This window comes from Centropristis striata, chromosome 5 (assembly GCF_030273125.1).
Source record: "Centropristis striata isolate RG_2023a ecotype Rhode Island chromosome 5, C.striata_1.0, whole genome shotgun sequence".
Classification (NCBI taxonomy): Eukaryota; Metazoa; Chordata; class Actinopteri; order Perciformes; family Serranidae; genus Centropristis; species Centropristis striata.
The window spans coordinates 35675455-35699917 of NC_081521.1; the positions used below are offsets into that span (position 1 = coordinate 35675455).

Below are 24463 nucleotides of genomic sequence, written 5' to 3' on the forward strand. Positions count from 1 at the left end.
TGCACAGGAATATATAAAATAAGTATATTAAAAAAAAGAACAGTAGAAACATATATACATACATAATATCTATCTTTAATATCTGTGAATCAAGTTCCATTAATAACTCAACGTTTTACCATATGTCACTGATTACAGGGCTGATACTGAGTTCACTATGATGAAGAGACCTGTGGCAGTTTAAAAAAAACCTCCCCAACAGGCTGAGTTTGAGCAGCCTAATCTGTACCTGATTTGATTTAGGTCTGGGATTGTGGCTTTGTTCTTCAGAACCGAGACCTCTACTTCCAGAATTTGAATTGACTCGCTCTCCTGTTCCATCCATAAATTTCCTGACAATCGATCTTGTTTTCCTTCCTGTAGTTCAACACTGACGGCTTTACACAGAGGCTACAGGAGCTTATCGCGTAAAGGTCCCTGACAGACTTAGTATGCTGTCAACATTTTATCAGTATGAAAGCGATACAGCTGCACTATGTGGCATTTTTGAAAGGACAGAAGATGCAAACATGCATGATGTGGTTATTTAGCTTTGCAGGCTGTGTTTCAGCACAGTGAAGACAGCAGGTGGCAGGTGTTGAGAGAGGAGAAAGTGAACGTCTTGTCTTCCCCGCTACAATTCTTCTTGAACAGTCCAATTTGAACAAAGGATTAGGTGCCCGTCATTAATCATAGGCTAATCTTGTAGATTTAGGCAAGTGGTTCCCAAAAGTCAATACAGCTATAATTTAATCAGAGAATGCCATCACAGTTTATAGAGCAAAATGGAGAGCTCACAGACAAGGTCTTGTACAATTTCCTTTCAGCTGATCACCTCTGTGCACAATAGGCTCAGTTTAAAGACCCACTGTGGGTTTATAAGTTATATGTTTTATGTTTATAGTGAAATAAATCTGTTTAGAATAAAAAGAGAAGGTGGGAATGTTGCATGTTGGCTCAGAGACAAACTTCAGACAGTTTAAACTGCTGCTAATTTTAAAGGAGAACACAAATAAAGTAAAGTGGGGAACTTACCGAATTGGATGGCGTACTATAGTCTATATGTACAGTATAAAGAAAATGAATTTAGAATAATTATTAATTATTTTACATATTAGAATTTGAATTTTAACTTCAAAGAGCTGTGGTGTTGTCCAGGAGGCTTTTATTCTGAAATCTGAATTGAAATCCTTATATATAAATGTTCTATTATTGATAAATGTCAGTGAAGCATACATTAAATTTGTTCTATATGCAAACTGAAACACAAATCAAAGACCCGTTCCATTTCTTTTATAAGTTTAAGTAAATTCTTTTATATAAGTAAAAAACATGTAGCGCAAAGTTAGTGTGATTTACTAACATGGCTTCTGCTTCCTGCCTAAGTGTAACTGCAGCCCTACTTTATACTTGTAGTTAGTAGTTTGTGGGACAAAAGTATAAATATTTTATTGAGAGTAAATAATTCAACACCTGTGTATTCCTCTGCGGTTCACTACCAGCTCTGATCCAGTCACTTCAAGACATCTTTTGTGGATGGAGAGCCCTTCAGCCTAAATGACACTTGGCCAAATAGCATTTAAGTACATGCTCAATATTTTAACAGGGCAAGGAGCAAGGAAGCTGTTGAGTGCTTGAGCTGTTCCTGGATTGTTTTTGGTGGAGGAAAAAAGCTTAGTGGCTCTCTGCTCAGGTCTAATAATTGACTCAGAAATTCTCTCAGAAGAGTGCTGTGATATAATTACACATTGTGCCAATTATTATTATTATTATTATAAACTGCAGTGTGTGTGTGTGTGTGTGTGTGTGTGTGTGTGTGTGTGTGTGTGTTCTTGTTAATGAAGGAACATGTCACCAGCAGTGCAACAGTGTGGCTCATTTATGTGTTTTAATACAGAGGAATAAGATATATGAGGTTTTGGATACACAGTCAATCTTTGTAAGTTGGATTAATGTATTTATGTTTTAATTATTATTAATATATTTGTTGACGGTAGGGAAAATATTAAATATTTCCAGACATTTCCTTTAAATTCCAAGAAGTGAAGGGACTACAGGTTAAAAAAATTATATTTTTAAAATGCACTTTTATGTCAGACAGTTCTGGTAATCAAATTTACCAAACAGTTTTCTGAACTATCCCCGGATAAGTGTTGAAATGGCCATTGAAGAAGCTCTGATTAACGCTCTGTTGATGAGAAAATTAACTTATATACACTTCATTATAAACCCGGCAGACCTCAAGGACCTAGACTTTTATGAAGCTGGGACCAGATGTCATCCAGCCACAGCCCCAATTAATCTCCGGGCCTTGTAACACGCCCCTAGAAACAAAAAAAAAAACCTGATTGGGTGTGGAGGGCAGAGACAGTGAGTAGAAAGCGAGGGTGAGAGATGCTATCCGGGGAGCAGCCGGCCCTGGCGAGTCTGCAGAGGGTAAGATAAGAGGGGGGTGGCTGCGGCGTAGCCCGGGTCTCAGAGAGGAGGCTGAGGTTATTCATTGCTCTGCCGTGAAAGCTTGAGAAGATTACCCAGAGCCTGGTTGGCAGTGATACAAGGGGGACAGGCAGAGGGGGCCCCCCTCTCACCCCTTTGTTCCCCATCCATCTGCTTGAATCTCACAATGGCTCATCAGGACCAAGTAGGGTGGAGGGGTGGAGCAGCAGAGGCTTGCAGAATGGGAGGAAGTGAGCGGGCGGGGTGGGGCTGAAGGGGGGGGGGGGGGGGGGGGGGGCAACCTGCAAGACACTGGGAGGTAATGCGAGGCAGCATAGGGAGAGTAAAGCTAAAAGTAGAGAGAGAGATAGTGCAGGATGGGGAATGAATCCTGGAGCATGGTGCTTGTTGAGATTGAATGAATGGTGCTGCAGCTGACAAGCTCTGACAGACTACATCGGGAAAGGCCAGAGAGGCGGGTGTTCACATTGTTATTTTCTGGGAGGTAATGGGCTGGCAGCTCCTCTTCACTCTGAATAATCAGTACTTTGGTTAGACTCAGACACCACTTCAAACCATGATAAATACACCACTCCAAATCCTCGCCACCAAGAGGATAGCATTTGTCTCTAAATGCCTTGACCACCATATTTATCTTGTTGAGGAATGATCAGATGATGAAGGGTGCTTTCTTCCATTACACAGGTAATTATAGGTGTTTTTACACAGGAAAAACAGCAGCGGCAGCTTACCTTTACAGCGGGGGGCTTTCCAGTAGCCCAAGTGTATTGATAGATGTGAGGAAGGATGTTCATGGTGAAATAGATCTAGTTTATTATTACCTCGGCTAAAAAGGTTATGGTTTAGTTTGGTTTGTGAGTTTGTGAGTTTGTCTGTTTGTCCGTCAGCAGGATTGCAGAAGAACTATATGCCTGATTTTTATGAAACTTGGTGGAAGGGTTTAGCATGGGTCAAGGAAGAACCCATTAAATTTGGCAGTGGATCTGAATCACAGGGTGGATACACACATTATTTTTCACTTTTGTTAACACAGCAAGATAGGGCATTTGTGCTGCATACATGGAGCATCAGAATAATCGGAAAATTAATAAAAATAATTTCCTGATCATATTTCATGGCTCCCCTGCTCTGTTTCCTTTGCTCTTTTTTTGTCATGCAAATACTGGAAACATCTATCAACATGTTAAAAAGCACTGAGCAATGAAATACAACCCATCTTCACTGTAGCATCTGTGGCCCCGCACACACTTCACACTTTTATTAATATGCAACCAGAGTGATCTGGTTACAAGTGGACAGCTCTAGAACAGGTGTCAATGCACTCAAGATGCTTTGAGGACGCATTTAAAATATAATTGCTTAGGCAACATTTAGGTGGTTTGGGCTACATTTGGACACAAGATTTAGCAATAGATCCTGGGCCAGGGTACGTTCAGAGCATCCACCTGTGTTCCTGCCCACCTAATAGGTGACATGGATGGCTTTTAACATTACAGTGAGACCCCTGAGAATTCTAGTTTAGAGTTCGAGTTTACATTTTTCAACTTAAAGCTAATGCACACACCTAAGTTGGAAGATGGACTTCCCATCTCATCTCAGGAAAACTGGACCATCCAAGGAGCATGTAAATGTACCATTGGCCTTGGCGGAGGTCTTGTTCTTTGAGCCTAACAAACGTTTATGCCCAGATACAGTGAAGATGTTATTGTGCATGTTATTATCGTCCCACACACAACTCTCTGGTACTTTAACATAATGATTTATTCAACATGATAATAATTCACCGTAAGCTGCCACTGTAATTGTTGATTCAATGCATACATTTCAGAGTGCAGGGCTGCTGCAGGCCTTTCTGAGGGAAACGAGGGCAGATCTCTTTATTCAAAGTGCACCAGGTTCTATTAATGGCAGTTCATCATAATGCAAGATTCACCTTCATCGTCCAAGAACAACCACAATCTATCAGCATTTCTGCATCACTAAAACTGCTAAATTCTGCATACTGGAAGTCTTTGGATAATGTTTGACAGATTCAATCAGAAAAGGATCAAACCTGGATAGATTTTCTCACCATGTTGTTTCGGTAAGCCCTCCTGAAAAACTGACACTTGGGTCAACCCATCTTTTGATTGTTCTCAGTGTAACTAGTTCATGTGTGACTGTATGAATAGCTAGAGGCTATTACACTGCTGAATATGAATAGCAGACCAATTACTTTGGCCCAGATGGAGCTGTGTGCTCCTTGGAGGACGCCCTTTCCTTGCCTTACACCCTGCACTCTTTTGGTAGTGAATGATGAGGGGACATGAAGGGGGCTAATGATGTACACAAATATGAATTTCAATCTTATATCATATTTTAGATCAACTGATGCTCTCTCGCTGTCCCAACAAAAATGATTTGCCAGCTCCAACAGCGTTTTGATTGTGATTGTCAGCTAATTGCCTAGCAGTGACAGATAACGCTCAGCTAAATCGTCATTTTAATACATCCAAACCTCAGAGGAGACACTGTTTAAGCATTTCAGCCGACCAAAACTGAGTGAATGGATGTTGTAGTTGAATCCCTCTCTGTCCCAGAGGAGCTTTTACTGGGATGTTCCCAAAAGAATCCTATCTCAAACCAAGCCAGAGTAGCTGGCGCTCACACACACACAGTGGACATATGGCCAATCTCCCATCATCTGCTGTGCTATTTACGGCTCAGTAGCCTGTCATTTGTTTTGCCTCTCAGAAACCAGTATGACACCTGTTTGAATTCTCAATAAAAGGCTTTTTTATGTCTGGAAGAAGGCTGTTGTCACTTAATCTTTCTCTCTACATCACTAATTATTGGTACTGTGCTTTTCTCATGAGATTGACAGTAATGTTTCTGTTTTTGTTGATGAAAATTTGGGCTCACCATGATTGTCAAGTCAGCTATCAAAAGTCAGAGAATCAAAGAATTGTTGAGGCGTCCATGTGCATCTGAACATTAATTAAAGCAAAACTCAATTTCTTCTTCACGCGCTGACAGCATACTGTCGCTAAAATCTAATTTTAGTGTCATTATAAAGTCCTGCTAACCTGACGGCAGTATCAGCAATGTGTGCTCCATTATCTCATCCTTTTGCTACACTGTTCACTTAATGTTTAAAGCTCATCCCAGCATGCATTGGACTAAAGGCAGGTAATGTCCTGGGTAATGCTGCAGTTCCTCCTGGTATCAATTGATATGCACATTGCATAATTATGAAAATGTGTTCTCTTTAAATCACACAATTTATTAGATTAAAAACTACTGTTCATTTAGTCGGCCATATACATCCTGGCTGTGATTGGCTGGACTTTGTCCAGAGTGTACTCCGCCTCTCGCCCAGTGTGAGCTGGGATACGCTCCAGCCCCCTGTAACTCTGCTTATGATAAGCAGGTATACATAATGGATGGATGGAGAGATGGAAATTTAACGTTGTCTGATTAACACAGGCAGTGATGGCTTTCTCATGGAATATGATTATATTGTTATTGATTTTATTCATAGCAAGGAAATTGGAAATGATGCCAATTCCAAGGTTGTTCCTTAAATAACAGCTGAACTACTGATGTTTGATGTCAAAGTGAAACAGCAGTTAGAGCGTGTGATGTATTTTGAGGTGAGGTATAGGTACACGAAAAGAGATTTGATCGCCTCCCTCACCAATGTTGTTCAGGATCAGGTTGCAGGGGACAGTTTAAAAAATTGGAGCATAACCAAGTTTTTCTCTGACTGACACCAGAACACACACCTCTGACCTACAACATTGCTCTGCATAACACTGCTAGGTACCAACGAGCTAACAGTCAAGGGCAGTTTTATATATAAAACAAGTTTGGCTTCTCGCCCCAAGTCACATTTGATTGGATAAATTATATATACAGCCCCAAGTGCAGGATGACTCATCATACATGATATAAAGCAACCTATAACATTAATCATACCATATTTATTCCACCCCCTTTGCAGTATGCACCATTGCACTATTGTCCTACAAATTCAAAGTCACTCTCCACTCAAAACCGTGTTTTATTATGTTTATGCCCCTTCAGATGTCTCAGCTTGACTTGTGTCTGTGCAAACTTTGTCACCAGAGAGGTGTTTTCACAATCTCCTGCTGTGCACAATCTGAAATTTAAACATAAACTGGACAGACCAGATTAGGTGCATCACAACTTGCAAAGCCAATCAGAAAAGAAACCTGAAGCCTCCAGCACAGAGAGCAAAAACACTGTAATATCACAGATTTTATTGTTTGTTTGACAACCTCTAATGCTGTGTAAGTCATTTCCAGTTACAAGCTAACGAACAGGTCAACCTAGCGTGAGCAGCAGTGGTGGGCAGGGCAGAGGCTAGATCCAGAATTTTATTTGGGAAAAAGATGTTAAACAAAATATTTTAGTTATAGCAGTATTTTTAAAGCAGGGGGAGGGGATCTTTAATTGTCTTCTTGTTGTGCATATAATTAATTCATGGACACATTGTGAGATCTTGCAATAGCCTTTGTATTTTTTTATAGCACTGTGTCCTTAATCTATTGTTTTGTTTGTTTGTTTACATTTAACTCAGTAAACAACATCATAATATCTAAGACATCATGTTGGTTTAACACACGCAGATACAGCAGGAGAGAAGTGTCGCTCCTGCAGATTTGAGCTTTAATGGCTGAAATGACAACTGTGATAGTCATACCAGAATTTAATTACATGGTCCTACCGGATCAATATCTGGGGTCATGTCCTCTGTATTTTTTTCTAAAAGATTTGAGGTTTTTAGCACCCTGGGGAGGGTTTAAAATCTGAGGTCAAAAACCAAGTTTCTTTATGCTGATTGTATTTTTTTTTACACTTTAGCTGGCACTGTGGAGCATTTAAACCTACATGTAGGGAAATAAAGCACTGTATTTAATGGGTCGCTAATTTAATTCCTTGAAAGTTTCCTGGAAAGAACAATATAATTTAATGCAATAGGGAAAATGGGGAATTTTCTGAGGCAGTGATTTTAGTCAGTTGAATTTATGGACAGTAAATGATATACTTATAAGAACTGCTTAATTTAAATAAAACTGTAATTTACAGCTACACATTTAAGATGAAACATCTAAAACTTTAACGATTTTTAAGGACTTTCTTTTTGCTGTTGTGACCTCAATATGTGTCAAATACTTGCAACACCTCTGCACACAATCCACAGTTGTGATTCAGGTTTAATGGGCTCACAGTGGGTCGCACTATCTAATATTTTCTCTGTGACACTTGCTGAGTTTGGGGCAAACCTGAAATCTAATCGATCTAGTGTGATAAGCTCATGAGCAGAGGCGGAAGAAATTAATCATCCTTAACCTCACTCTTACACTCCTGATCAATAACAGGGAAATAATCACAGTTCAACTTTCTCTGGTTATAATGACCCTTTTCTTCATTAATTTGACAACAAGTCTTCGTTCTAAGATCAAAGGTGGTTTCCAGAGCAAAACAGATGTTTGCTTTGAGCTCTGAGGACCATAGGAGGCAAATGCATTGGGCCCAGGGGGTTTTGAGTGCCCTGGATGTGGAATCATCTTTTGTAACTGCTGAAATGCCTTCTTCCTCTACTGGCTATGAATGCAGGAGGCAGCCACAGGCGTGATGCACCCAATAGAAAGAAAGAGAGGACAAAAATATACTCTGGAATAAAGATTTGTGTTAGAAACAAGGAGGGAGGAAAGATTAGTTTAACATGGGCACAGAGATGTGTGGAAAATAATGCATCTAGACCAATATTTTGCTAATTTTGCATGTGCTGATCATTGTATTTACAAAACAAGACTAAGAGTCTGTAGGGACGCTTGTGGTTTGAGATAAATGCTATCATCATCGTCACAGGCACAACGCTAACATGCTAATGTGTTGCAGGGATTAATGGTTACCATGTTCACCATCATAGTTTGGTGTTGGCAACAGTAAATGTTAGCTCACTGGTTTCCCACCAGCAGCATGTTTCCCACAGAATGAGATTGTATTTGTGGTGGTAGCTGACTGGAGGGGACATGACCTTCAGTTAGCCGCTGTAGCAGCTTCAATTCAGCCAGTGCAAACCCCAGTGCCAGGGGCAACCAGCCTGCTCTAAACCACTGCACTGGAGTTAATGCAGGCTGAATTTAAGTAGCTACAGCCGCTAACTGAAAGTATTCTGAAAAGTCACTCCTGGCAAAGTCTCCTTGTGGCGGGAAGTGAAGTGAAGGGACTGCAGGGGGATGCTAGCTGGCTAGTTTGTCTCCTTTTTGGTCTGATAAACTGGGTGAAAGCCAGACAAGGAGGATCTAAGAATAAGATTTTACCCATTTTAAATAGTAAAAAATAGAAAATCAACATGTGAGGGTCAATGCTGTTTTGGGCCACTACATATTACCCTCTGGCGGGCAGGGTTTTTTAAAGAGGTTAACAATATTGTCTTTGTAGAGTTTTCAGTTCAATATATATCACAAAGGATTGGCAAATTATTGCATTGTCTTTTATTTACGCTTTAAACAATGTAATCAGGGTTGTTAATATTTGACCTGTTGATGGTGCTATAATGGTAGGGTTAAGGGTGACCAAAGATTTTGCAATGTATCATGAGAAAAATCATGAATGATTGTACAAGAACTTATGCCAAAATATTGTAAATAATAATATTGCTAAACATATTGTTGAGACATTTCAGTTTGGGTGGACTAATTGACGGGCATTGACGGATGACCGCCATAGAGCCAAGCTGCTAGCATGGCTAAAAAATGCTTTGACGACCAACAGACTATCTTACTGTGCAAAACTTTTATTGGAGCCTGATGATGAGTAGATCCGTGCTGAGCAAAGCTTCCTCTCCTCCTCTCCATTTCCTCTGCGCTTGGACGATCGTGTGGCTACCATCACAGGAGACGTACTGTTGCACCACTACCTGTTATGGAAGGAACAGGATGCGATGCTCAGGTTTAGAGTGTCACCCTCAGGCCACAGAGTGCTGAGTCAGTCGCCACTGACAAGGTCTCCTTGCCCTGCTTTCACCCTGACAGCTGAATTATTCATTAAAGCGCAGGAAAGCACAGGAGACCCTGCTAATTTCTCAATGGGATTGTTGGCTGTCCTCACAGTAGGCTGTCCAATGAAAAGACAAGCGTCAGAGCGTCAGTTTGAAATGATCTGTGAGTATTTTACTCCATATATTTATGAAATGGACACCACCCGCTATCCACACAATTAAAAGTGCTCTCAGTGACTCAGTGACTCGTGGCAGAGCGGACTGATCTTATGTTTCCTGAACTGATATGGCATTAGCTGCTTTCAAGGACACTGGACAGCGATGTGTGGGAGTCTGAATCAGACCCTTGCAGATTTATTGAGTGCACTCACACCATCGGATACATCCAGAAAGCGGCTGGAGTTGTTTTAAAGGTTGGGAACTTTGCCAGTTGTCGTCATCAAAGAGAGTGTGTCTATGTTCGTGTCCTTTCATAACTGGCACCGAGCCAGTGAGGCATGCAGAGGTTAACTTAGCATATGACATTCTCTCCAGCACTGAATCCCCATAATGAACTAAATCATGTTAAAGTGAGAGCGTACAGGGAGGGAGGCCACCGGTTTGAACATGACACATTACTGTTTTTCATCTCTACTTACAGAGCAGCAGTGCAGGCACGAGAGAAATCAATAATCCGTATGAGATAATAAAATAAATCATTAAAGCCCACACTGGTTACTACCCAAGTACTGCAGAGTCCTTTGATACCAATTAAAAGAAAATACAAAATGCTAAATGTCACGCAGATTTAATACAAGTATGCCGCAAATTATTCTTATTATCACAAGCAGGAGAATACAAGAATGAATACAGAGCAGATCAACATGCTTTTTCTTTTCATTATCAATTATTCATTTATCAGTTTCTTCTGACCACAACCACCCAACATCTATCAAAAAGGTTCGATATTTACAAGGTCAGTGGTATCAAAAATCATGTTTATATTAGATAGATGGTGGAGGCAGCTATTTTTCACTATGCAGCTCAGATGCGTCATAGTCTGTCAAACACAAATAACAAAGGGAACATTTCCTCTTTCATTCTCAAGATAAAGGCTTTAATAAAGGCTTATAGTTAAAGTATGTACAGATGTCTACCTAGTGCTGTAACCTTTTTACATTTGCTGAGTCCATTAGTCTTATGCCTTTATGTCTCTGGCTTTTCTGTTATTTGTGTTTACAGTTTTAAAAAATATATAGACAATAGATAAGTGTCTGAGCATGAACTCAGGCCACCGTGAGCCTCCAGAGCAGCTTCATTTTTTAGCCCAACCCTGTTCTCTTACCATTACCTTAGTCAAGTCGTTTTATTGCCTAAAGTTAACAGTTTCTTATGAACGCAGAAATGTATAAAGCCACTATGCATATAACTAGCAGAAAGTGATACACTGTCCTTGACACGTCCAAAACTGAAGCAGAGGGGTATCTGACGAGTTGGGATAAAATAAGAATATGTTATCTGCGGTCAACATTGTTGTGCATTTTATGCTGAAAATGTTTGTTTTGTTGACTCTGTCGTAGGCTACTCTTGGCGGAGTCATTTCATTTTTTCCCAAGCCGCAGTAATGATCATACCAATCGGCCATTACATTTATTAAAATTGAAAAAAAAAGCTTCTTTCTTTTTCTTCCATACGTCCATAACACCTTGCTCTTGACCCTTCCTGTGACTTACAACTGCAACACCTTCCCCAAAATATTTCAAAATAAGATAATCGTAAAGCAGCAGTACAATTGGAGGCACACTTCATAGTGCAGCCCATTTTACAAATAAAATTTGTTTGAATCAGGTACCAATAAAATATTTCCCTACTCATATTTAAATGTTGGTACAGTGAAGAAAACAAGACTGTGGGGAACAGACAAGACAAATAGTCAAGACAAAATGCTGTGTAAAATCTTGTGTGTACAAGGACATTTAGTTATTCTGTCATGATCATTTGCATCTTTCCTCCGCACTGTTTCTCTCATTGAATTTCACTGAAAAAAGACACTTTGGGGAGAAATCTGGCATTTCCACTCACAAACACAAACAGACGTACACAGGAGTATTTAACGCTGAAGGCATTCAGCACCACCCTCAAAAGCCTTTTTTAATGTTCTCAGAGAAGATAAGGTGTTCATGAACAGCCGTATAATGCCTACTCAGCGGGAAATAAAAATCTGTTGTTACAGTATGTTAAAGACACTGCATCTATTTGTCCTTTTTACCTCAGGTTTCTTCACTTCATGTATATCTTTACATCTGTTTATAGGGAAGATAAAGAGAGCAATATGCTCATTTCCTTAGAATGTATAGATCTAAACTCCCCCCAGTTCTCTAATGCTACCTCTGTTGGTACTAATTACACACCGAGCATCTTGCCATTTGTTTGTCACCTCTTTTCCGCTTTAAATATCGGTTTCATGACTATAGAGAGACTATAGAGAGAGTGAGAGAGCTACACCTCAGGGAGCAGCGGTGTCAACAGGCGCAAAACCACAAATCACATATTTTCTGCAGCCTCCCACTCAAGACACACACGTGCGCTCAGATAGATGCCGACCTGTACACAAGCACATTCACCCACAGCCTCGCAGCAACAGATGGACGGCCTTGAGGCAGAGCCTGAGAGACTTGTGTGAGGGTAGAGCTGCCAATTGATTGCTAAGATCAGGTGTGCGTCTCAACAAAGGCACCTCCTGCTCTTTTCAAGTATCGGGGCTATACTCGCCTCAGGACAAATGGAGACACAAAACAACAGTGGCATCTGTGGCAGGTAATGATCCCTTCACCAAAAATCTGGATAATGACATACCTCGACCATTTGTTGCAGTTAAAATCACTGTTGCTCATTCAGGAGCTCCACGTGTGTCCTCCAGCAACATGTGCTGGAGCTGTGAGAGCGGCTTGGTCGAGTTACAGCCATAGATCAGCCGGTGTTGGAGTCAGGCCAGTCAGAGCGAGGCCGGATGCAGCTTTTATCTGCTGCTGATCCAACCTGCATCCATAAATTGGGCTACACACACTGCATAAGGTCATAGGTGAATTAGAGCACACTGCATCAGCTAATGAGCATATTACTCTTTTTCTAAATCATGTTTCACTGAGAGTAAACATCACAGTATTTAATATTCTTAATTTGACTGTCACTCACTCGTATTAAAAGTGAATAAATTAGTCTGCCATAGCCACCAAAAAAAAGTATGTATTAAATGAATGATAAGGATAATCATGTGAATCTGCAGCTCACCCTGGCTGTTTTGGTTCACTCTCACGGTCATATTTGACCGCAGAAAGCAGAAAACGAACTCTACACTACGTGCTCAGCACCAGAGTTCACACAGACACAGTTAGCGACTAGCTGGTCAACATAGTGGAGCATTTGGCAGCAGCTGAAGAGACAGATATTTACCTCAGAGTTTTTATAGACCAAAAATAGAGCTAAAAGAGAGTGAATATTGAACTTACATTCATCAGGTGGAAAAAACAGGACTCAATATTAATATTTTACTATGATAATGTTACTCCGTAACTGCTGGATATGTAAGCAACAGTTTGCTGATAATGGAAAGATGTTTTGTATTTTTTTGCTCAGAGTGCCTTATAGCTGTTTTCAGGATTTGCATGGCAACGAAGGGCAAAGAAAATGGACCAGAATAGCCATTAAATATAATCGGGAAACAATTTTTTTTAGATTATTCCAACACCAAATGAATGCAGCAAAAATGCCCTATATACATCAAATGCCCTAAAAAATTATGTCTGCACATGATTTTGGATCTACTCTGAAATGTAATGGGTTCTTCCTTGGCCCAGGCTGCACCATTCTACCATGCAAGTTTCATGAAAATTGGGCCAGTAGTTTTTCCTTAATCCTGCTGATCACACAAACAGCACAGAAAACATGACCTCCTTGGCGGAGGTAAATACCATCTGCAGCGAACTGAATAGGCTCCTGTCAATCTTACGTCAGTTTGTTCACAGGTTTTTATTCATAGTGGAAAAGTGGAAAATTGAAAAATCAACAAATTTATGTAAATAAAGACATGGGAAGAAATGAAAAACTTGTATGTAAATGTAAATTACCTCCAACACTTCATTGGCTATCAAATATCCAAACACTGCTGTTTCTCTGGTCACTTGTTAGATATTTGCCTTCACAACACAGTTTTTTGCACAAGAAATCTTTTGGATCATTTGAAGATATTTGTATTTATACGCTTGACTTCTGAGCGAAAGCCATAAGAAATGCACAACAGCATATTGAGAATCTTGATTTTCTTGATTAGAAGCTCGTCCCAAAGCCTGCAATATCTGACTGTAACAAGTGGATGTTTGAATAGTAATCACACACAAGACAAACAAATCATATCACCACCTGTTCACTAAAAGCTCGACTGACATGTTGAAATACAATCTCCACCTGGCTGTGAGTGATCCCATGTCATGTTTCCCCACAATGCCACTGTGGCGTGGCTCAGACAAGCACCCCGCTACCCTTGGACTCAAACATCAACCAACAGGGTCTCCCCTTGATCCCCTCTCCTCTCCTCTTGCTTTAGTAAACACGATAATAGCAGTGCTGTGTTCGTGTGGGCTCCACGTTAACACTGTGGCTGTCAAAGGCCATCATGCCCCTTCAAAGGATGATGGCTCTCTAAAGTGGGCTCTCTCGGTAGCAGCCATTTTCCACTTGACTGGCCCCACACACGAGGGGGACTGGTAGCCCCTAGCAGCTGGGCGAGACTGGTCACTGGGGGTGGGGAGAAGGAGATGAATGGGCTGGATGTAAGGGGAGGGGGCTAATAGCAAGAAAGGAAGGGCGTCTATATGCATCAAGAGGTGTGTTTGGTGTTTTGTCCTAAAATATATCCTTTATTTAACCCTCCAAAACACTCCTGATAATGCAGCTGCTGCTCAGGTGTGTTTACACATTTAGCTCGACCTGCTCATTGTTACTTTTTATCAAACACTTACGTCTCCACTCACTGGCATCAGGATAAAGCATCGTTTTGCGCGTCAGCTGAAACATTCTGTTGTTCGGCGAAAAACCTGGCAGATCTCTTGCACTCCTTGATGAGAAACAGACTGCCAATATCTCATCAGGAACTGGGAACAAAAGCCCATTGAGATGTTATGATATGAATGATAATTCAGTGAGTGTGTGTTTGCTCGGCCATATGGGCTTTGTGTCAACACTCCGGGTCCAGCCAGGTCTCGCTCGGGACCAGCAGAGCAGGATGCATTTTCATAAATCATTTCTTGACACCACATCAAGGTTATGTGGTTGGCAGTCTGTGTAGCCTGTAAATTGCCTTTGCATTGACAATGCAAAGGAGCTCCATTGGGATTTAAGTAGTTCAGTAGCTATTTATGGCCTGAAAATTAGGATGACCTTTTCCCAAACTGGAATAATTCATTTAATATAAACCAATTCACTGTTGTGAAATGTCCTATCATATACTAGATATGCAAAAGCTATGGGCATACAGAGAAACTAGCTTTTGTTACCCATCCATGATGCACTGGCTGTTTTCTACCCACAGTGTGAAGGTAATAATTAGCTCACTACAGCAGGGTAACAAGTTAGCACCCCCGTCCTGCTGTGCGGCTCTGTAATTGGTCCCCTCATGTGGCACAGTCGGGCCCCAGAACAAAGGGTTCCCAGAGGGGGAATCTATGCTGACCCATGCTGAACCCTCCACAACAATGACAGGCAGGAAGCATTTACATATGCTGACAGACTTGTCTCTTCCTAGGGTGGAGTGCTAGGCACTTCATTAAAGCAACATCAATACCTGCTGATAGAAAACGAGGAGTGGGCCCGTGTGCATCGCTGTCTGCTCCGAGACACTATAGTGAAATGACACAGGGCTGTCACATCTAATTTCAAATAAATGGACGGCATTTATTAGATGGGGTGTGTGTGGAAATTGATGGGAGAGAGGCTGTGAGATGCTGTCTGAGCTGAGCCTGTCTGTGAATTGTCTGCATGCATCAGCAATTGGTTTACCGACAAGCTGTTCACCTGAACATCAGCTGCCAAAATCTGTGGAGCTGCGGGTTCACTCAAGCAAATTTCCACACTTACTGAGCGATGTTTTGTCATTTTTGTCAACAACAAAAACTATCTTGCTTTGTGCGGCCAAATGTTAACACGCGACTCGGTGAACTCTGCATACGTGCCCCGGAAACAGAAGCTCGTGCAAAGTCAGACACAGGTGACATATCTGTCGATTCAGCAGCAGTGCAGGTGGGCTCATTCATTCATTGCATCACGGTGCTGCAAATTTATTCTCTTATCCAGTTAAAGGAAGGGTAAATCCTCCTTCCATTTGACACGCTGCTCATTTAGCTGAGAGGCACAGTGACTGGCTGCAGGGAGGGGAGCTGTGGGGGAGCAGTGGTGGTGGTGGTGATGGGGAAGGGGGGGCTCTTTGGGAGGTGTCGTCCTAAGCAGATGGACCTCTCAGTGGCGTAGTAAGTGGAGTCTTCACATGGCGGAGGAGACTGCAGGATCTCACAGGACCGGGACACAGCATCCAGGTGGCCTCAGCCCCTCCTGACCAGCTGGAGGAGCGATGGGACCATCTGACACTCGCAGGAAAATGATACACTTTTCTTTGCTGCTTTGTTTTGTCTCGACACAAAAGCCCTGAGCCAATCAAGGAATTTAGCTAATGAAGCTTAGAGAATATCCTTTTGATTATAAGCATTCAATGTCATGGTAACAACAGCAGAACAGCGTGCAATCTTCAGGTGAACACTCCCAGTTGAATGATAATACTCACCAGGTTTTTTTATTTTAATGAAAAAATAATAAATCTTATGTATTGTTTGAGGTGATTTTATACCAAACCCTTTCTTCAAATCTGCACCAACAACCGACTGCAGTGATTTCTGTGCAGCTTACACATGCTGCAATGTAGATTCAACAAATCCAAGTGAGAAAGTCCCATCTGTGCTTCTCCTCCACTGATCCTGGGCCCTGGAGGCTACATTGGGCTAATTGTGGCCCCATTTTCCTTTCCTTATCTTTTTGTTTTTACTCAGTGTTGGGGTCAGGGAAGCTCCCAAGTGACCAGCGGCAGGAGCAACAGCCATCGGCCCCCGCTGAGCATCAGTAATTAGAGCCCTCCTCCTCCCGGCCGGGGAACCTCTCGCTCTCCTTCTGAAGGGCAAGGGGGCAGAGAGGAGGAACAGCTGCTGATGGGAAACCACTCTCTGGTTCCCATGGATGACCAGCGTCCTCCTCAGAGGATGTGCAGCAGCATCTTTGATAGGGATGATGGGGGTTTGGACCAGACGTATTATAGGATCTGTCTGGTTTCTCATGGCTGTTTATCTTTTGTGTGTTATCACCATTTCCATTACTAGTTGGTGATTTATTAATCTGTTGGTGGTTTATTACAGAGAGCACTTCAGTCAATGTTTGAATAACATTATTGCAAGACTAACGCATACATCGCATCAGCAATAGGTTTCAATAAGTGAACAATAATATTAGCATGGCCTGTGTGAAGCTTATAATGTTCACTTAAAAGGAGTAGTTTATATTTTTTAAACTGGGTTTGTATGAGGTACACCGCCAATGTATTACCTAGTTATTATTGTCCTATTGTGTGACTTTGATGTTTTAAAGGGTTAGTTCAGATTCACCAAAGTCACACAATAACACAAACATATGATCGAAATTGAGGCAGCAGTAGACCAGCAACTCCCATGTTCTTATAGGAGTCCGGTGGCTTTGAAGAACATTATGTAAGAAAGCAGTCCTCTGAGTACCTCTCTGGAGTCGTATTGGTACATAATGGGCGCACAGTCCACATAGAATTTTTTTTTTTTTTCATATCTGTAATCAGTGAACCGACATCAAAAATCCCATATCTGTCATGCTCTTATATTGCTTATATTGCTTTTAAACTGATGCAACAAAGTGTAAGCAGCTTTTTATTGCTGTGGAAGGCCATGGTGAATTTCTTTAAACTTGTTTTGATACTTTTAGATATTTTTTAAATGTAAATGAATTTGAAAGAGTAACCACTAACTTTATTAACATCAAATACATTTAGTTAAAAGTGCAATATTTTATACTGTGAAATGTTGTGGAATAATACTGTAAAATAACTAAATAAATAATAACAGGTGCATTTATTGAGTAAATTTACTCTCCACAACTGGGGACCTAACAATACCACAATTACTTTCTAAAATAGCCCACTGATTAGTCCTGAACTGGCAGTATAATCCTAAATGTACTGTTCATGTCCCGACTGTTTCTCTTATATTCACACCAATAAAATGCATCAACAACCTGTTTTTACTAGTTGCATGCATGTTCAAATTTAAAGGGAAACATCCCATATAATATGTATATAAATGTCAGCATTAAACCTTTAGCTTACATGCTTAAAGTCTCCATTATTTTTTCACGTACACAATAAAACATATTTCATGGGCAAGGATTTGCTGTCACTGTGTGCCTGCAGAACGTGAAGTGACAGGTTTTATATATAGAAGTGTGCTTCCGCCATCTAGTGGACAAACCAGTCAACAGATCATGATTGGTGCAATGCACTTATGTATCAGACAAAATAAAAGAGCTGTGTCCCAGTGTTGAGCTTCTATATTTAATTTTATACAAGTAAATAGCTTTTTCCATCATAGTGTATTAAATGATTTTAACACAAACATTAATAAAGTTAAGTGCAAACATGCTGTAAAAATCACAAAACTGATAAAAGATAGAAAACAAATGTTATAACATGTCCAAAAGATATAAATTGGAATGTTAGAGGGCTGACAGACTCTCAGAACCTCAGTAATAGTTCTACATTTTTGGAAACACATTTATATGAAGGTGGATTTCTTTATACAGTGTTTTACTTCTCATATGAATAACTTTGAAAATAGCATAACAGCAAGCAGCTGCTTAGCTTAGCATAAAGACTAGAATGGGGGAAAGAGGTATGGCTCTGACCAAAGTTAGTTATATTTTCTAACCTGGTAAACAGCACCTCTAAAGCTCACTAATTAACATATTTGTGTCCTGTTTGTTTAAAGGGATGTACACAGCGTTCATAAATAGCAGAAAACACATATTTGCTATGTAAAGATATGCTGTGAATGTGATGTACAGCACCTTTAAATACAAACAACTGATGTTTTTTGCATTCCAATGAATGAAATACAAGATGAACAGGTTAATTAATGATCTTACGTACTTGTGGGCGGATTTTTACCTTTGGACTGAGTCAGACTAGCGGTTGTCCCCTGCTTCCATTCTTTATGCTAAGTTAAGCTAATTGACTCCTACCTCTAGCACCATATGCAACACACATATCAGTGATATCGACCTTTTCATCAAACTCTCTGCAAGAAATTAAATACAGTCTCCAGCCTCCTCAGTGCTGCAGTTTTCAGTTTGACTGTCATAAAGGACATATAGTGTTGCAGATGTCCCCTGACTTAAACAGTTGGTAGATGTTAACCAGCGGGAACATGATGACCGAGCCGATCAGTGAGCCAATCTGTTGTGAAGCTCCGCACCAGACCAGGGCGCTGTGGCTGTGGTCTCTCAGGATGACCCCCACCATGACTTTGACATAAGAAAGCGTTCCAGTGAAAAAGAGCCATGAGAGCACCTGGTGAGGGCAAAAGAGCAAAGCGGACTCATATAAATGACTATAATGGGGAAGTTTTACATCTTTTATGTCTCAAAAACAAATTAGGATTTCACACTAGCAGTGGAAATATGTAATACATCATCAGTTATGAGATTGAGCAGAGTTACTCAATACTCAGTTCTTTCGTAAAGGAGGGGTTGACCTTTACCACTATTTCCCTGATAAAACCACTGAGGAATGTCTTCTGTGACTATTCTTTCTATGCCACACGTCTCTTACACAATATGTTTATGTTTCACTTACAATGATCACCTCTCCCACCACAGATCCCTGAAGCAAAGGACATGGACTCATAACTGCCATGGCCATGTTGTAGCTGCCAAATCCTGTCCCCAGAGCTGTCAGCACGCCAAGAAACACCAGTGACCTGAATACAACAGAGGTTTGTTATCAGATGCAGTTTTATATCTAAGAATCCACCTAGAGATAAAAGACAAGTTATCTTTAAAGAAAGTGTTTGTGGATTTTATTGTCCCACATAAATGATCTATCCAAGAAATTTATTAGAGTCTCCTCTGTTCCACCAGCTTATGTGACTCAATGCAATTTCATTCATGTGTTTCTGACCAAATGAAGCACATTCCTGAAGTTTACTTTCCATATTCTAAGACAAATTAGTATCCACTACAGCAGATGCTATTAGAAAATGCATTGCTGGTACTTAAGCAATCGTAACTCAGTTTTATTTCCAGCAATTTCATTTTGTCTGCTTCTGAATATTATTTCTTAGTTTCTTTTGTTCAGACAAGGTAAATAGGAGATGTTTTTACCTGACATGTTTCGACTGACAACTTCAGTCTTCTTCATCAGTTGATCAGCTGACACCTCTGAAGAAGACTGAAGTTGTCAGTCGAAACATGTCAGGTAAAAACATCTCCTACTTACCTTGTCTGAACAAAAGAAACTAAGAAATAGTAACTCAGTTTTGTCCATGTCAATAAAACTCCTCTAATAGTAAATTCTCCAATTTTTTTGTTACAATAATCTCTGATATCTAAACATTTCTACAGCATTCAGTCCTTTTCTGACCTGCAGTTATTACAGACATGACATCAAATGAACTAACCGTGACCTCTGAACCTGCCCATGGACTTTTTGAGGACATTCCAGGCCCTATTCCCTCAAATGCAATGACCCAACACAGTATAGTATGAAACATGGAACAAGGTGACTCACTGTTGCAAAACTGAATCTTTTTTAAGAACGAGCAGGGATGAGCAGGTTTTAATGAAGCTCGCAAATGAAGAGTGTAAATGTGTGAACACTTCCCAGTTGTGCTGTGTTATGTGCACATGTGTGACCGTCGCACTTCCTCGAGGCAGGTGGCACATGAAACAATGACGTAACTGCCGAAAACACAAATGCAGTCAGCGGAACATAACAGAACACTACATTTAAAAAATACTTTTTTTTAACTTTTCCATTTCTTTTCTTGCAACAAATATATATATTTAAGTATGTTCAATAATGAATGTCTGTCTATTTTTTTTTTCTATATTCACTTTCTTGATTTTTTCCTTTGAATTCAAAAACTTTCAAAGATTTCAAAGACTTGCTGGCACCACGTTTTTTGTCGAGCCATGATTTTATCGCCAAAGAAAAAGAAGAAACTTTAATTATGAGATACCATTTTAAAAAAAACTGCCATCCCGGTCTTTCAGTTTCTAGTGTTGTAACAAAGTGTGGTTTTCTTATTTCTTCAGCATAACCAAGAAGTTCAGTTTGCTTTGGCTCTCTGTTAGCTTCAGACAAACATTATGAAGGGATCTCTAAATGGCCAAAATAAACAAGAAGTAACAGAAAGAAAGTGTGAACCTATCCTTTAAAAATCAAAATGTATACAATAATCGCTTTACCTGTTTTGGAAAAACATTGCAATGGTGCAAGCCACCGGGTTTGCCACTGATGCCAGAGCAGCAGAGAGGTGATAGGCCAGGTTCCCGTAGGGTTTACAGGAGTACGTCTGCACGGAGGGCAGCAGGCCGTTGGTTGCACCATTAACCCACACCACCATACAGTAGATAAAGGTCAGCTGGTACAGCGAGTGTTTTGGGCTGGCCAGGGGAAGTTTGCTCTGTGCTGCCCCCTCACGCTGGCATTTTACATCCCCTTCATCAGTCTCTGCTCCGGGGTTGTCCAGGCCGGAGCAGACAGAGGCCACAGTGTCTGGCACAAGGTGTTCAGTGGACAGCTCGAACGTCCGAGGAAGCCTGTTCAGTGCAACAAAAGCAGCCAGACTCATGCTCATCATGGCTGCGAGGAGCAAGAAAAACACCTCAGTGGAGAAGTTGGGAGGAAGATACTCTGTATGTGACGTCCACGTGTGGTTTCCTGCAGAGGTGTTGACACATTTGGAGATGCCCACACTTTGTCCCAGAGCGACTATGCCAGGAATGAAACCACTTAGCCCCTCTCCAATAAAGTACGTAGTGATGTATTTGGCTGGAAGCTGCATCATGAAAGGCAGGAAGGTAACTGAAGAGGTACAGTCCACCAGAGAGAGGAAGAAGGTGATGATGAAGAAGGCAGTGCTGTGTGGTGCGCCTGCCACTATCGTAGTCTTGTCCCAGAAGAAGGCGAGCAGGACGCAGGAGAGGATGCCGATGCAGAGGATGGAGTAGATGACGACGCGCTCGTTGAGACGACCCGGGCACAGTTTGTGCATGAGGGTGACCAGCAGAGGTCCCAGGTTGGCCAGCTGGATGATGACTGTCAGGTAGGAGGGGAGCTCCCAACCCTCCGGGAGAGTGTTGACGATGAGCGGCAGTTCCACCCACAGACCGTTCACCGCCACCCAAGAGCCCAGGCCAAAGGCACAGGCCAGCATGTGTACCAGCAGAGCCATGGTGCAGCTGGATCAGGCTGAAGAAAGTTTGAAGAAGAAGAAGCTGCCTCCTCAAAAGTTCCACCTCTGCTGTGTCATACCTAGAACAAAAAGTCAGGATTAAACTTTTTATTATTATTCATTGTTCCAAGATAAGAAGCTGAAGCAGTGTAGGATTATGAAACCTTAGTATGTACAATGTATAATCATTTTAAATATGCTTTAAGAAAGTTATTTTGTTTAAGAAAGCTGAGAACCCTTGCATAGTCATTATAGAGAAATCATAGAAAAGATGTATTTTCATTCCAGCTCAAAAATTCATGTTATTGGTTGTTCGTTCTAAAATCAGTATCAGCCTCTTGGGCACAAAAAGGAGAATTTTCATACAATAGTGGCGGTTCCTAGAAAGGTTTGCCAATGTGCTGCACTAGCATCAGAAATATCAGGACTGGAGAATATAGAATGGCACTGAAGATTTTCCTCTACGTAAAAGATGTTCTGCGCTTCTCCCGACTGGCTTTGTGATTGACGCTGATAGACAGATGGTTCATCCAATCACATGCCAGGTATTATTTAAATGTGCTTACCCTTTTCCAAACACCAAACAGTTTGCAATGACTGCTTCTGAGACAGTTCAGTATAATAAACCATCTGGCGAGGGGTTGTCCTCTTTACCTGACAGAGGGGAATTGTGCTGTAGGTTATTTATCTATAAAGCTCTATAGCAAAAAAACTCTCTGATCTGATATAAACACAGTTGTCAGGTAACAAGGAGTCTGTGCAAGAGTGAAACAAATGTAATTTATTGAAACTAAAGTTACAATAAATTAATGGGGTGTGGAAATCACCAATGTTAGCCATGACAGCTTGTGTGCTGTGGAGGTGTTGGAAGTGTGAGAGCAAAAGAAAGTGATGCAGAGTGGATGTCAGCTGCCGGAAGGGAGAGGCAGGAAGAACCACATGGGCCATCTTACATAGCCTAAGGACCCAGGTGTACTTAATCAGCTAACAACCCTCCACTGTCAACTAAACGTCTACTGAGGCTCTCTCTGAACAAATAAAATGTTGATGAGTGTCAAAAAATATATGGTGGAGTAGTAAAAAGTGAAGTAGAAGTAAAAGGTAGCATAAAATGGAAATATATTTAAGTGTCACAAAATCCCTGGCTGTTGCCAGAAACAGTAAATTGAATTTAAATTGAATACCTCTAATCCCTGATGATTCATAAGAGCAGTTGAGGCCGGTTACTTTGTCATTATCAGTCAACTTTAATAACCTCATGTGCATTAATGCAACAAAGAAAGTCAAGGACAAGTGTCTTTCTTCATAGATAAAGCCCTCGGGAAATCAAGTCTCTCCTGACAGAAACTAACAGCAATATCATTTTAGTTCACACCCACAGCGCGCTACTCGTGTTTCAAGCAGCTGATACAATTTTCACATCCCTTTTCACACGTTGTGGAGGAATCCGACAGAACATATGGGCCTCGACACTCTGTCTTTTGGCACGCTTGTAGCTTTCACACTGATCTCATGATGATGTACAAAAACAAGCTAGAAATGTGTAAATGATCATATGATGTTTCCATGTTGGCTCAGGAAACTGTCACAAGGGCTTCTTAGGGAAACAGCATTGTGACTTTAAACAATGTGACACATGAGATAATGGAGTGTGGTCTTAGTATAGATTCTCATGTTTTTAGAGGAAGTGAAAATGCAGTTCACCAAACAGTCACTGCTGATCTCTAAAGCAAATAAGCTGCCTTTTAGATATGGGAATGTACTTACAAGTTTCTTCAGTCCCTGGAGGTGTTGAATACGTCTTGCTGTCATTTTATATAGAGGTTAGTGACAGACCTCCTTTGGCTGTTCTTACATGCACACACTGATGAGAATCACATGGGGCTTCTGGGTAGGTCAGAGTCCACTGCAGTGGTTGATCAGCTCCACTGCATAACAGAGGGCAGTCTCTATAATCCACTGAGCTTTCTTTATTGCACCCGCCTCATAATTAGGTCAAGTCAGTGTTGATGCCCTTTCATATGCCCTTTGCATTTTAGTTGACACACGTTTGCCTCCCCCCAGCAGGGAAATGTTGTTGTTTCTGACTGCTCAAGCCTGCAGCACTCCCTGCTGGCCTCAAGTGTGATCTGGCATAGAGGTAGAGCTCTTGGTTTTTCTTCAAAGCAATGACTGATTCAGTTTGAACATTTTCTGCGCAATAACCAAGTGATTATGATGGTTATTGGTTGTTCTTTTTTTTGTTTGCAGATAGGAATGCATACCTGTCTGTGTGTATAGATATAGATATAAGGGGTAAATGGGTGCTGAAGAATAGATATTTAAATGATTAAAAACATATATTTCATTATGGGAGTAGTACATGTTTATAGAAGAGAATAAATCAATTTATAAGTTAATGTTTCTTATTTATTTATTTATTTATTTATTTATTCATCATTTAAACAAGGAAGCCTATGCTGCC

At 40.9% G+C, this 24463-nt stretch overlaps 1 protein-coding gene across 3 annotated transcripts; it reads right to left on the reverse strand.

Annotated features, from left to right (window-relative positions):
- Positions 1 to 18084: 18084 nt before the first annotated feature.
- On the reverse strand, positions 18085 to 24012 carry slc52a3 (solute carrier family 52 member 3). Of its 3 annotated transcripts, none has more exons than XM_059333534.1 (5): positions 23767 to 24012; positions 22566 to 22653; positions 21011 to 22079; positions 19398 to 19521; positions 18085 to 19112 (listed from the first exon to the last, which is right to left on the reverse strand). In XM_059333534.1, exons 3-5 carry the CDS (start codon positions 21997 to 21999, stop codon positions 18900 to 18902), a joined length of 1326 nt encoding a protein of 441 aa, XP_059189517.1. In that variant the 5' UTR covers positions 22000 to 22079; positions 22566 to 22653; positions 23767 to 24012; the 3' UTR covers positions 18085 to 18899. The 3 variants fall into 3 exon arrangements, with proteins under 3 accessions (XP_059189517.1, XP_059189515.1, XP_059189516.1); XM_059333532.1 differs by lacking the exon at positions 23767 to 24012 and adding an exon at positions 22827 to 22930; XM_059333533.1 differs by lacking the exon at positions 22566 to 22653.
- Positions 24013 to 24463: the final 451 nt, after the last annotated feature.

Excerpts from the sequence above, each read along its gene's own strand:
- slc52a3 (XM_059333533.1), bottom strand. The coding sequence starts at position 21,999 with ATGGCTCTGCTGGTACACATGCTGGCCTGTGCCTTTGGCCTGGGCTCT. Across the intron at positions 19,522-21,010 it reads GCAATGTTTTTCCAAAACAG|GTCACTGGTGTTTCTTGGCG; the intron begins GTAAAGCGATTA and ends TGTTGTATTCAG. Across the intron at positions 19,113-19,397 it reads TGGTGGGAGAGGTGATCATT|GTGCTCTCATGGCTCTTTTT; the intron begins GTAAGTGAAACA and ends TGCCCTCACCAG.